The sequence below is a fragment of the Hydra vulgaris genome, chromosome 15, assembly GCF_038396675.1.
Source record: "Hydra vulgaris chromosome 15, alternate assembly HydraT2T_AEP".
Lineage (NCBI taxonomy): Eukaryota > Metazoa > Cnidaria > Hydrozoa > Anthoathecata > Hydridae > Hydra > Hydra vulgaris.
Window position 1 is genome coordinate 8720001 of NC_088934.1, and position 15378 is coordinate 8735378.

The 15378-nt window shown below is 26.0% G+C and overlaps 2 protein-coding genes across 3 annotated transcripts in view; both read left to right on the top strand.

Moving 5' to 3' along the window:
• The window catches only part of LOC136091733 (GRB10-interacting GYF protein 1-like), a 12350-nt gene extending 8826 nt beyond the window's left edge, over positions 1-3524 (top strand). The window contains exons 6-9 of the mRNA XM_065819440.1: positions 2018-2071; positions 2314-2389; positions 2707-2776; positions 3497-3524. Coding sequence (XP_065675512.1) covers positions 2018-2071; positions 2314-2389; positions 2707-2776; positions 3497-3524 — 228 coding nt within the window. The remainder of the gene's footprint in view (positions 1-2017; positions 2072-2313; positions 2390-2706; positions 2777-3496) is intronic.
• LOC136092309 (putative uncharacterized protein DDB_G0271606) overlaps positions 3497-15378 on the top strand; it is a 34233-nt gene continuing 22351 nt past the window's right edge. For both annotated transcript variants that reach the window (XM_065820239.1, XM_065820240.1), the window contains exons 1-5: positions 3497-3559; positions 3833-3913; positions 10972-11067; positions 11682-11918; positions 13626-13807. In XM_065820239.1, the coding sequence (XP_065676311.1) occupies positions 3557-3559; positions 3833-3913; positions 10972-11067; positions 11682-11918; positions 13626-13807 (599 nt within the window). In that variant the 5' untranslated portion in view covers positions 3497-3556. The remainder of the gene's footprint in view (positions 3560-3832; positions 3914-10971; positions 11068-11681; positions 11919-13625; positions 13808-15378) is intronic.

Consider the following 15378-nt stretch of genomic DNA (forward strand, 5'->3'; position numbering starts at 1 on the left):
TAATGCCCAACAAACATTGTTTATTTTTTTTTTTTAATTTAGTTTGTTGTAGAATGGCATTTACAGTTTCTTTTAACTCTTTCCACTTTCGAAAATGAAATTGTGATGATTCATATATTTAAATCCTATGATAAATTTTATAATTGAGACTACCATTAACATTCTAGCTATTGTAATGTTTTGAAAATACTAATTTTTTTAAGATTCTTGCAGAATATGAAATTAACCAGGATTAGACAACATGTTCCCCATTTGGAAATTATTGGTTGTTTTAGAAAGGGAAAAATTTCCTATTTTTGATGTTTTCTGGAATGTCAAAATTGTCTATTTGCATTAGATGTTTTGTTAAAAACATTTTTGTTAAAATTTGCTTCTTTGATTGTCATAATTCTTTTACTCCGCAGGTTTGGTGACACTATAACACAGACTTTCTCTTCATCTAATGTGGACTATTAAGTTTGAGATCTTTTGATGTTTCTAGAATAGCAACCTCATTTTTCATTTAATGTGGCTTAAAACCTTTATAGGGTATTCATTAAAATCTGATAAACCGCATTCTGATATTCTTCTAAATTTAATATTCATTAAAATCTGATAAACCGCATTCTGATATTCTTCTAAATTTAATATTGAAACTTTAGAATATTTTTTGTCACAACATAACATAAATACATACATACATACATACATTTATTTCACCATTATTTATGAAAATTTAAAATAATATTTATAAACTCACATAAATAAGGTTAGGTGTCACTCATATAGTTAAAAACTAGTCAATGGAGTGACACCTAAAAAACACAAAAAAAACAAATAATAATATTAATAATGATAACAACAATAATAACAATAATGATAAGAAGATAATGATAAGAATAATAATAATGATAATTAATGTGATCATTAATAGATTTCAAAACAAAAACTGAATATTATATACACAAATAAGAAAAGTTACAAACAGTTAAAAACTGACATAAAGTAACAACCTACTATGAGATAAAAAACAGTTATCGTAAAGAAACTGACAATGATTAATTAATATTTATAAGATTTATAACCAAAATTAAAACTATATAAGTAATATAATAATATGATATAATACGAATAACATATAATAATAACAAAACTCAAACAAAAAAAAACAAAAAAAACAAAAACCTAATAAAAACCAAACTTATAAAAAATAAAATTTAAAAACGACACCAATAATAACTAAAAGATAAAATTAAAAATTAAGTAAACATAAAAACAGCAGCAATACAAGAAACTCTTGCAAAGTAGAAAGTAAAAAATAAAATAAAGTCGAAATAAATAGATTAGTAATTGCTTTTTACTTATGATTAATCGTAAGTAAAAGCAAAATAGAAAAAATCAAATTTAAATACCAATAGGAATGATAATAATATTAAGAATAATAATAGCAATATTAATAATAAATTAGGCGACTAATTTTTAGAATAAAAAGCAAATAGAAAAAATAGAATTTTAAATACCAATAGGAATGATAATAATATTAAGAATAATAATAGCAATAATATTAATAAATTAAACGACAATTATTAAAATAATAAAGGAATTATATAATATTAAAAAGTCAATATTAATTTTCAAACAACATTTTAATATATAAGTACAGACAGGGGAAGTTACAAACAGTATATAATGAAAAAACTTAACAGACTAACACACAATAAAAACATTTATTTTAAAAAAATAATTTATAATAAAAAAAAAATATAAACTTATTCACAAAAGAATATGACATTATAATGACATATAAAATAATATAATAAAATTACATGAGAATATAAACATCGCACAAGGCAATATAAATAGAGGCAATATTCATTAGGCTTTGATGATTTAACTATATTACACTCATTTACACTGAACTTTGATTGCAGAATGTTTTTTTATTTGTTGGTCCATCAATACTGCAATTAGAATGGTTTAGGTTTGATTTTATTGATTCTTGAATAAATTATAATAATTTTAATAAATTAAATTATAGGCATCTGTCATTACTATACAATTAGTGACTGCATATAAAGTCAAAATTGTAAAAGTATTTAGCAATAAAATATTAAAAACCAATTTGAAAAATCTGAAAGAGGCATTTGTAGCCCAGGCGCCTTAAGTGATTGCTGTATGCCATTGCACAGCCTTGTATGTGTGTGTGTACCATATTATACTAATTATGATGTAAATTATGATATAAATTATGGTATAAATTATTTATAATAAATACGTGGTAATAAAGTTTAAAAAGTTCTTTTACATTCATTGCTTATTTTTATTGGTTCATAGATTGATAATCATCCCCAAGATTCATCGATTCAAGATCTATCTGTTTGGGGTGATATTTCAACCAACCATTCTCAAAGTCAGTTAACATTTAAATTTAGTTCAAAATTTTTTTCTTTAATAGTATATACAATAATATTTACCTGTACTAGTAAAAGTTAAACACAGAGCAGAAAGTAACGCAGTCAATGAATTTTTTCAAAATATATACTCCAAAAATGCAATCAAATCAATAAGTAGGAATTTTTATGAAAACCAATAAGTTAGAAGTCATGAATTGAAATAAAAATGAAAGTCCAAATGTAGGGGCGACACTCCTAAATCTAAATCTTGGGGTAAAGTAAGGGATGTTATTAGTCTTTTCAAGTGAAAAATAAGTTTGAATAAATTATTTAGATGTCAATTCAACATCTGGAACCCCTTGGGTTCCTGGGTTTGAGAATGAAACAAATATTTGGAATGTCAAGTAAGTTTTTTTAATTGAAGTTATTATAGATAAGGTATTTTTATTATTGTTTTTTTGTGCATAGAAGACAAGGAACAAAAAAATCGCATCATTGTTTTAATATGGTTGCTTTCATCCTTACACAATCTTAATCTTGTGCAAATATTTTTTTTTTCATCTTTATCTTGTTATTTCACTGTTCTTCGCTTTACATTATCCATCTATTTGTTGTCATACCTAATAAATTTTCTGGGTCTATAAAACCCATCAAGTATTTTTTATTTATATATAAAACCACTCTCATTAGTGTATATATTGGTAACATGAGTTCTTAAATTAGGTGCTTATCTTTTTAGTGATTTTGACAGATTTAAATACTTAAGTGTACCTGTACTTAGTTGATAATTTTTTAAAAGAAATGAGGTTTTGGTTAGCAAAAAGATTTAAAAAACAGTTGCAAACAATTCAACTGAAAACAATAAAATTCTATAAAAATATTAGAAAATTTGCTTTTTTGCATGTTGTTGACATAAAGTCTGTTATATCGGTTATTTTTTGTTTATTAAATGTGGTAAAATGAAAGTTTAAAATATATTTGTTGTTTAGTTGTGAATAAAAGTTTTTATCTTATTTTAATTAAATAATTTATTTAAATTTTTTTTAAAGTTTATTTAAAAAGTCCATGATTTACAGTTAGAGAAATAATTATAAGTACATATTTATCATTTGTTAATACTTTAGATCACCTTCTGAAGCACTCATGCTGTAAGAGACATTGAAGCTGACCATAATAAGCAAGCAATGGTATATTGTATAGTTTATGAAATTGAATTTGGTTTAAAAATAAATTCTAAAAAGATGAGTTGGTGGTATCAAATCTTTTTTTTGTTGTTGTTGAATTAATTTTTACAATGGCTTTCACTGTGATTTAAATTCTAATTATTTTTTTAACTCTTTAACAATAACAATCTATAATATGTTTGTTTTTATGGTATCAATATATAATCATTAATCCTTTTTTATTTTACAAAAAATTTTAATTTTATAGTAACATTATTTAAAACTCCCTGTTTTTAGATTGAACACCAACATGTTTCCCAAAATGAACAATTCACAGGAGATCAATTGACTGTTGGAAATAATGAGAATGAAAATGAGGTTAGCTTTACTTTAGAACTGTTCGAGCTGTAGATATATACTTAATTTTTAAGTTATATTAGTAATATGTGTGTATGTATATATATAAATTTATATATATACACACAAATGGGGTAGTGTTAGAGAGCTTGCTTTGTAAGTTATAGATACAAAGTTTAAATTCACCATGTCCCTGAAAGTACCAAGTTCAACTTGTTTGTTTCTGCGTTGGTCTTTTTTGTTAGGGTTTGTGTTTTGGATATTACTTTATATGAGAAATTTTTTTGGCGGGTTATATTGTTCAAAAATGAATTACAACATTTAGAAATACTTAGGTCATTAGAGAAGTTCATAGAACTTCATCTATAAAGATACAATGAGACAGGAAATAATTAAATATTTATATATCATTTTAAACTGTGTTTAATTATGAACATTTTAAGTACTTGTTTAAATATTTTGAATGTTTATTAAAAAAGTTATTTAAATTTTATTACATGCATTTAAAAGTAAAAATTTAAAAATGGAAAAATTTGATTATCGAGCATATATTAAAACTTGTGCTCTACTTGGAGTTACAGCACAAGCCATAACCGATGAATTGGTTTTAGTTCATGGTGATCAAGCTCCAAAATATAGTACAGTTGATAAGTGGGCTACTTTATTTAAAGATGGTAGCGAGAGTCTGAAGATGATCCTTGCTCAGGGCACCCTCAAACCAGGTATACTGCTGAGAATATTGAACGTGTGCGAGCCATTATTGAAGAAAATCCGCATGCAACACATGATATACTTAAAGCCCTGACAAAATCATTCACAACGCACTTAAAATAAGAAAATTAACATCATGTTGGATACCCCACAAGTTAGGCGATCAAAATTGCAAAAATAGAGTTGGCATGTAAGGAAAATATAGCCCTTTTCAGAAACAGCCCATGGAGACTATGTGATATTATTAGAAGGGATGAGTCGTGGTTTTATTTGAGACAAGTTGGACACAAGTTGGCTAATGCTAGTTGGGTCGATGAAGGTGAAAGTCCAAGAACTATAGTAAGATGCGACAGGTTTCAGCCGAAAAACATGTTCTACATCTTCTTCAAAACAGCAGGTGTTGTTCATTTGGGTTATGTTGACAAGGGAGACACCATTACTAGCGAATATTATATAGAAAAAATAGTTTGAAACCTCTCCGAAATAAGTAAGCAAAGACCTAAAACAGGCACTCAAAATTTCAAATTTCTCCCCATGATAACGCTCGACCCCATGTGACTCAAACCATCACAAATTGTCTAAACCAAGCTGGAATTACAATAATTCGCCACCCATCATACTCACAAGACTTAGCTCCATCCGATTATTGGCTATTCGACTTGATAAACTTGATTTAAAAAAATCTTGATGGTGATACTGACGCCGAAAGTCAAAAAACGCATAACGAAGCTACTTCAAAGTATACCCAAAGAAGAGTATAAAAAAATGTTTGACAAATGGCTTGAAAGGATGCAACTTTGTATAGATAATGATGCATTATTTTGAACATTTAATAAAATAAAATTTAAAAAAATACTTTTTTTTTATATATACGGGAGTTTTTTTTATATAACTTTTTTTATAATTATAATTATAATAATTATATAACTTTTTTTAACTTTATAAGGGTTTTTTTTATATAACTTTCCTAACAACCTAAGTAATAAAAAGAAATTGTATTAAAAAAAGGTAGTCTTTGACTATAGTAGCCTTCTCGACCTTAGGGAGGTGTATTAACCTTATACAATTTCAGAAAAAAGAAATAAAAAAGAAAAAAAAAAGTTCTCCTATAGTTAGTCCCAGAGGTTCAAAAATATAAAAAGTTCTTATTTATTTACATATAGTCATAAGGGGTGTGGATTAAGAGGTTTTTAAAAAAAGTCGGAGCCATTAGAGTCAGAGCTATAAGTTTTTCAGAAGGACCAGAGCCATTAAAAAACTGTTGGCTCCTCTTTCACTCTTGGTTAAATTTTTAAATGGTTAAAAGTTATCAATTGTTTAGTAGATTACTGGAATGGTTTGTATCTAGGGACCAGTTTTTGGAATGTGGTATCTGGGAACCAGTTTTTACCAAAAATAATTTCTTTGAATGCAAAAAATGTGATCAAAATTTTTAAAAGTTTTATTGTCACCCAAGAAGAATTCCAGAGCTGTGACAAAAACTTGCAGAGTGGAGCCATAGGTTCAAAAAGTATAAAACCGAGGTCAGAGCCTTTAAGTTCAAATTAATTTGGAACCAGAGCCATACATTTTTCTTCCAGCTTCCTACTCCTTATGGTCACATAAAAATATTTTTTAAATAACATAAAACTTTTTTTGTACCACATTTATATCTATTTTTAGAATGTTTTTTTTTTGTTACACCAGACATGTGAATGATTGATCTTATATAACCTTATATAAGATGTTATAGGTTATTGGGTGGTTAGGAGGTGCAGACATGACTTTCTCAGTATAAATTTCCAATATAGAATAATATCATATATTCATATTTTTTTTGTTTAAAAAAAAGAATGTTTTAGGAATGTTTTGATACTAATAATACTATTATCATTTTCAATTTTAAAAATATTTGACTTAATGGTTTCAAGCTCACATTTTTACTCAACTGCCCTCTTAGTGTGAATCTTTGTGCCCAGTTCAAGGCATCAGGTCCATGCCAAGAATTTTAATTTTGGATTATATTGCGTTGCATTAAAATCACATCTTTCTCAAAAAAAATGTCTAAAATTTTGCCTTAAGACACAAGGATTGAACTTGAAAATGTTACAGCGTATCATGTTCTCAGACAAAGCAAATGCTAAGCTGTTTGCAGCACACAAACTTTGTGTGGTGCAAGCTGTTTGTTGGCCACCAAACTCACTCTTCAATCCTCAATTTGTTATACCTTCTGTTAGCAATGTCCAGCAATTATGATTTGGGATGCAATCACTACCAGCAGTCATGCTGGTTTACATCTTTTTCAATAAGGTGGCGTTGTCGATTCCGCAAATTACATGAAAATGATGTGCCTAATTGGTTTTAAATTAGAAACTTTGATGTTTTCATGCCTGGCAATTCAATTAATTTAAACCCCTCGAAAACTGTTTGTAAAATTAAAAGCAGAAGTTTCTAAACAGTACCTAAGCTCACTAGCAGATCTGCAAAAAGCCATAATTAAATTGTGGTGTTTTAAAATAACGCCTTTAATATTGTATCTTGTTGCGGCAATGTCAAGAAGAATAGTTTGTAAAAATTCAAAGAGCCCATACAAAGTACTAAAACATGTTTTATACTGTGACTTCTTTATTCATTTATGTTCATGAATGTTGTTTTTTGAATTAAAATGTTTTCTAGTAATATTGTGTACAAAATACATTACAAAAATTATTTTTTGCAATATATATCAAGTGGTTGAATCTTTGGCTATAACTGTATATACACTTATAACTGTATATACCTTACTTTAACTGTATACAGTGTGCTAAATAAGAAATCAAAGATGGGCGGTCGATTTGACCAGCCAACACATGGAATTGGCGATCATTTGTTGTTGTTTTTTGGACAGTCAAAAAATTTATTTTTTTCTTTGTTTAAATTTTTATCTTAGTAATAGTTCTTCATGACTGAATTTTATATATACAAAAATATAAATTTTGTATTTACAAAAATAACTTAATGCTTGAAAATTAACAAATTCATATTCCTTTTAAAACAATTTTAGATAAAATCAATGCATTTTTTTAAGGTAGCTGGAAAAATTTCCCCTGAAAAAAAATCCGCCAGGATTTTTACAACACTTAAAATTAACGATATACCAATATGATAGTTGTTTATAATATAAATATTTTATACATACATATGCTACAAGCAAAACCTTACTCCCTCATTTTTCATAAATCGACTGACAAATAGGTAGAACATGCAAAGAGTGTACATACATCGACTCTCAAATAAGTAGAAAATATAAGGAATGCACATAAATTGATTACCCCTCCCCCTTCCTTACATGAATTGAAAAAACTTTTTTTGTGATTAATACTTGGTGTTTGCATCCCTTTATAAAAAAAGCATGCATTAACTAAAATATTAAAGTTTCTTGAAGTAATTCATTGAAGCACAACTATTTGACAAAGAGTTTAGTTATATAACTAAATACGTATTTAAAATCTTGATTTGTAGATTATTATTTTAACAACTTATGTTAGAAGTTCTATTTTTCAATTTGCTGACGAAACGGTCAACACGTTTTTAACATTTACTGGAATTTCTTTGTACACATTAAGTAGGACGTAAGACCAATCCGACTCTGTCATTCATATATATATATATATATATATATATATATATATATATATATATAGATATATATATATATATATATATATATATATATATTCTGTCATTCAAGTTATGACCCAATGTTTAACTTTTTGCAGTTTTGAGAAGCTACGTTTAGCACTGGCAACACTTACAGAGCATAACATAATAATTTGAAACAACTTGTAAGTGATTGGATATTGCACCTGGTAACGCAAATCAAAAACGACAGAAAGATTAGTAGGCAGTAATGTGATTCCTCCCTTGTCTTTATACATTTGCGGTGCCATAGTTCAACTTTCAATGTAAATTCAGGTACAGATATGTTTTGGATATTAAAGTCCAAGAATGATGCCATAGACATAATTGATTGCAGAAACAGTTTCAACAATACTTTTATGGTTCAGTGTAATAATATTTTTTTGGCATCATTAATTGTAAATTTTCATTAAAAACTTTTTTATATCCAACATCAGCACATCAAGAAGAGGAATATAAATTGATATCCCGTAAAACTCTTCTGTTGCTTTAAAAGTATATATTCACAGCATGTCTGTCGTTGCACTAATCTTTTGTAAGTAAAACTACCATCTTTTTTAAGTTTGTTTTTTCTGCTGTCTAAAAACTTTCTTAAACATTTCTTTGAAGTTTCCACTTTTTTTTGTTTAAAAAAATCTTTATTGAAATATTTTGCTTTATGTAAATCTAAAATATTTTTCTTAGAAAAACTGATTGAACCCATTAGTTAAAGAGAACACATGTACAGCACAACCTAAAGGCACAATAAAATCACTTTCTCTAATTGATAATAATAAAACTCTTGTTTTTGATTAAAATGTTCTGTCATTTAGTTTAATAATGTTTTTCAGTGCACCAAATTGTTTTTGGAACACAAAACGTCAGTGTCTCTTAACCTGTGTTTCGTGTTGAGTAAATTGCAGTTGTAAATACTAAATGATTCATAAATCGATGAGTTGAGGTATGAATGAAAGTTGTAAATGACTAAAAAGATATACATTTTTGGGGTTACTAAAAAATCTCAAAGTTGACCCCCCTCCCTTACTGAAGGCATGGATCCGCCCCTGGTTAATGGTTTAAAATAACTCTAGCGCACACAGATTTTTTATTCAATTAAAAAAGAAGTTTGATAATATCCAAGTAATTTGATTAAAATTTTTTTTTTTAATCATAAAAATTTTTATAAAATATGTAAAAAATTTAAACTGAATACTAAAAGATATCATTTTGTAAAATGCTTCTGTAACAAATACTATGTTACATTAAACAAAGTTTTAACTAAAAATATATTTTCAAATATATGATTTGCCTGATTTCTTGATTAAAAATCATGAAATCAGAATGTGCAAATGTGTCATTGATAATTTCTAACTTATTTTAAAATAATTTGTTCATTGCAATGATTTTGAAAATGGCGAGAAGGCTTAGAGAAAAAAAAAATGAAAAGATTAAATGAAAAAAAAGTACAGCTGGAGGAAAACATGTTTCTAGTTATGAACAACAATTTCAAATAATAATAAAATAAAAACTGCAATATTTCAAGTCAATGACAAAAAAGAAAAACAATATCACATTTTATATCTCTGCTTATTAAAATCATTTTAAAAACTGCCTATGTTAATTAGTTAATAATAAATGTTTAATACTTAATATTAACTCTTGTGTGCCGATACTTAAACTTAATACTAAGAAGACAATAGTTTTATAAAACATGTAAAATTACTAATGTTACATAAAACCAGATTTTTACCTAATATGTATATAATATGTTTTTAAATATATAATAGAAAAGAAAAAAGCGCAAATGTGCTATTAATAATTTTAAATTTATCTATAAATAATTAATTCATTTATTGCAATTTGTGGCAAAAACTTAGTAAAGAATAAGAAAAAAAGAAAGAAAAAAAAGAAAAACAAAGTAATAATAATACATACAAGTTTAAAGATAAAATGTTTGTAGTTAAGTACTGTAATTATTATATATTTTTACATTTTTATTAAAATTATATAATAAATATTTTTATTAAAATAACAATAATATAAGACTAAATGACTTATGAAAAAAAGATTTTTACCGCCATTAAATGAAAGTGATCTAAATAAGTGAAGCACACAAGTTAATAGAGTCTTTGATAAAATGTCATAAATAATATTCGTCAGTGATGCGATTTAAAGTAGCATATCGTAAACAACAAATTTATTTCAAACACATTTTATGATTTTATATGTTATATATTATATATGATATTAGATTTTATAAAAATTTAGTATTTTCCAAATTACATTCTGATTATTAGTCAAACCTTGTTTTTCAAAACTCTGGATTTTTTTTTAACCGGTTAACAATAACCGGCAAGAGTTCATTTTCGGAGGTCAAACTAGCACTTTTACTTCTTTCAGGCAGTTGTTGGCTGCTTTCTACGCTGTTATATATATATATATATATATATATATATATATTTATACGCTGTTATATATATATACTTTTATATATATATATATATATAAAAGTATATATATATATAAAAGTATATATATATATAAAAGTATATATATATATATATATATATATATATATATATATATATATATATATATACTTACTTTAACTGTATATTCACTTATTTTAACTGTATATACATTTTCTATATGCTTACTCTGTAAGTTTATATGTTCACTTACTTTAACTTATTATTTTTTTATTGTTATATTAGTGTTAAATTAAATTTTAGAATGAGAAAACTGTCCATGAAAAAAATGAGATAAAGAAAGTAAACAAAAGCAACAAAAAAAAGTACAAAGAAAAGGCTGAAGAACAAGAAATTAGGGTATTTTAAATTCTTATTTAAATTCCTTCTCTAAAAATAAAAAAAGGCTAATAAATCTTTTTTTGGAATGTTTTGAATTTCCATGCTTTTAGGTTTTTTCCAGGCAATATTTTTTATAAAATTGTGACAACTGCGAGTTTATAATTATATGTTAGTTAAATTTTAACAAGAATTTGAATTTTTGTATTTTTTTATTTTTTTTTTTAACTAGAAAAATTCATTTTATTAAAAGCTACAAAAATTTAATTAAAAACATAACTACATACAATCATGGACCTTTTATTTATCAGTCATTATGGTGTTGCTTGATTTTCTCAATGAATTTTTTCATGTGCTTTTGTTTTAAGGTTGTTTTTTGTCAAATCAAAAAATTAATTTAATTAACATTTTATAGATACTTTTTGTTATTATTTTTTTATTATTTATAACTTCTATTTATTTGTTTTATTTATTTAGTTGATTTATTATCAGCAGTAGATAAAGTAAAAAGAGAAACCACGTATTTTACATAAACTTAATGAAAATTGTTAACTAAAAAAAAAATACTGAAAATTTTAATTATTTAATAAAAATAATGAAAATTTTTAATTATAAATTTACCTTAAATTTTTTAGAGACAAATGGAAACTGAACAAAGGCAAAAAGAAAAAGATGAAGCACAAAGAAAAGCCTTAGAGGCTTTAAAGTACCAACAGCAACTTCAGCAACAACAGAGAAATGCAGAACAAAAACGAATGATAGAAGAACAAAATCGGCGTGAGGAAATTATTCGTACAAAACAACAGCAACAACAGATACATCAACAAATGCTTCTTCAAAAGTATCATCAGGAGAATCAACAAAAACATCAGGTTAGCACTTGATTCTCTAATTTCTTGAAGTTTTTACATTAAATCTACACCAGGGGTGTTTAATTTTCATACCATGGGTGTATAATTTTCATACCAGGGCACAGTGATTTAGAAACACTTAAAATTTGGCCAAAATACACTTTTTTGAGTAACGCAATTTAAATGTTATTAGCTAACTATTTTCTACAGTTTCTTATGATTTTAACGGTATAAAAAAATAAGTACTGAAATAAAAGATTCAAACGTTAATTTATGTTTGAAAGTGACAGAAAACAGCTTTTTTTATCATTAAAATTTTATCATTTTTAAATCTTGATTTTCTCCCTAAACACAAAACCTTTCAATTTAATTTACTATATATACAAAGATAATAGATAACTTTATCTTAAATTATGAAAATATTTGAAATATGTATTTATACACGTTGTAAGAAATGCATTTAAAAAATGCAATTGTAAAAGAGTTTAAACTGATTTTTATAGTGCTAGGACTTTTTACCTTAGACTTCCTTCGCGAAGCTGATTCTTTTTTTAAAGAGAGTTTGTATCATTCTATAAGAAACTAAAAAAGTTAGCTGCCTCAACTTGCCCCATTTCGAAATAATGTGGTTTTAAAAAGCTCATTTTATTAAAAAATTAGCGACATAAATGCTAATACAACGTAAATTCTCTTTAACTATTATGTTTTAAGAGTTTTTCCTGACGTTTTTGAACAAAACTTTTTAATGTGAATATATATATATATATATATATATATATATATATATATATATATATATATATATATATATATATATTACGTCGTGTTAGCTTTTGCGTCACTAATTTTTTTATAAAATGAGCTTTTTAAAATTATTTTGAAATGGGGCAAGTTGGGGCAGCTAACTTTTTTAGTGAAAAAAGTGAAATTGCATTTTTTAAATGCAATTTCACTTCTTTTGAGACTCAACAAGACATACTTTTGAAAAACTTTTTTCAATAATATTTATTAATAATAGGGACCCATTGACGTGCGAGGTGCAAATATTCTTCAAACATGTTGTTTTTTGTACCACCCTATAAAGGATGTAATATTTGCTTGTGTTATATAATTTATTGATGAAAAGAAAAGTATTATAGTGACTTGTATATTCGCAAGTTTGTATGTTTCACAATTGCAAATCTTTTAACTTTTAATTTTCTATCTTGTTTTATTGGTTTTATCCTGAAATTTTATTGAGTTGTTGCTATAAATTGCTTTTGTTCAACCTTCTGTCTAATCTACTGCTCAATGCAAAAAATTTTGCACCATTTTTGTCTTATTGCGTTTGTGTGCTAATGGTTGATGTATTAGGTTATTGAGTCATAGCAACTTCAATGTTGCTATGGTTTTTTGATTTAACTAATTAATAATTTAAGTTAAATAGTGTGCTATTTTATTAATTAAAGCATAAATAACAAAGAAAAAAACTTAAAATTTCTGTTAAATTTAATTCGACAAAAACTAACATTTTGTTATTAAAAAATTTATTTTAATAAATTATTACAATTCTTTTTTTTTTTTTTACTGATAAAATTTTATTAAATGACTGCTAACTGTAGATTGCTATACTGTTTTTTATCACCTCGTTTCCTTTTTTTTTATTACCTTTATTTTTAATTTATTTTTATTTATTATTCTATTTGTTAAAATTATTGGAAATTAAAAAAAGTAAATATAAAACTTTAGGTTTCTTCTAATCCTATATGGCAAATGACACCCACATCTTCTGCGCCTTCTTTAGCAGAGATTCAACGTGCTCAAGAGCGAAAAGAAGCAGAAGCACATGAACACATGAAGGCTATACACCAACATGAACAATTAGTTCAACAACAACGAGCTCAACAAGCTCGTTGGGCTCAACAACAAAGGTACAGCTCTTATAGTTTTGATTTTATAAATGCATTTTTTTAAAAAGTTAAGTATATAATTATATATAATTTATATAATTAAACTTATAATTGAATATATAATTTTAATAAATCTTTGTTTACTATATAATCATAGTATTATCATTAAAAAAGGTGCATTCCTTGGCTATAGTAACACCCTGTTGGGTTTTAGTAGCTTAAACTTCAAGTGCTTGGTTGTTTGCAAGAAACCAAGTGCTTGGTTGTTTGCAAGAACCAAGTGCTTGGTTGTTTGCAAGAAACCAAGTGCTTGGTTGTTTGCAAGAAACCAAGTGCTTGGTTGTTTGCAAGAAACCAAGTGCTTGGTTGTGTCAGTAGACTTTAAATTTATTTATTAAAAATTTTTAATAAATTTTTATCTGCACTCGTCTTGGCTTTGTATTATAAATCGTGCTTAATTATTTTGTATTTTAATGACTTTATTTAATGACTCTATTTTAATGACCACATTTGATCAACTTATTGCATTATATCCTAAAATGGTTTTTAACAAATTAATGAGTTTTTTATATTATCTTTACTAGTTGCTTTCGGACATGAAGTCTTGTTTTTTTTTTGTTTGTTTGTTTTGTTTTGTTTGTTTTACTTTTTTATTTAATGAATTTCTTTCTTTTTCTAGTTAAGCTCACATCTAAACAACATTATAAATTTTTATAAGTTTTTACAGACACATTTTTGGGCTTTGATAGGTTTCATGTGCAATTTTTTTTTTGTCTGCATAATTATAAAAATGATGAGATAATGTGGATAAGTTCTTACAATCTGCGCTGTATCAAGTTAGTATTTAAAGATCTTGTTGTGTGCTATAAATTGAAGTCAGATTTTTTTTGTACATAATGTGCAAGCTGTTTTTAGATGATTTGCTACTAACGGGTGATGCGGAAGTTATCGGACAAAATAAAAACGTCATTATATTTATTCTTTGGATTCATTATCAACGTAATAGACATATTGGTCCATCCAATTTAGAGAATCTTAAGAATAATGAGAACTTGCTAATCTTGGCCAAAATAAATAGTTAAAGTCTCCATGATACTTGTGAATAAATGGAAGAAGTCCTTTTTCTAAACATTCATTAATATAAATTGATGAATTGATCGCTACAGCCTTGGAAGTGCGAAACAATGGCTCGGACATACCACGGTCAGATATGGCTATTCACATTAATAATTTTTTTGGAAATTTCTCTTTTCCTATAAAACGAACACTTTCTGGGCATGTCTTTTTGTTGTTTGTGTAGTATCCAGAATTTCCAGGCATGTTGTCCCCTTCAAAACAAAAGTATTTTTCGTCATCGATGACTAGAAGCGATTTTGTGTTATAGAGTTGGTTAACTAGTTTCCTGATTCTTTTCTTTGCCTTTATTTGTTGTTCTATAGTGTATTTTGGAGTCTTTTCACGTTTTCTATATTTAATATTCATTTTTTTTAACTGACGACCAATTGTCGATTGATTTACACCGAATTTAATACCTATTTTTCTCTGATTGACCCCTTTTTGATTGTTGACAAGTCTTGTTAATTCGGCTTTCT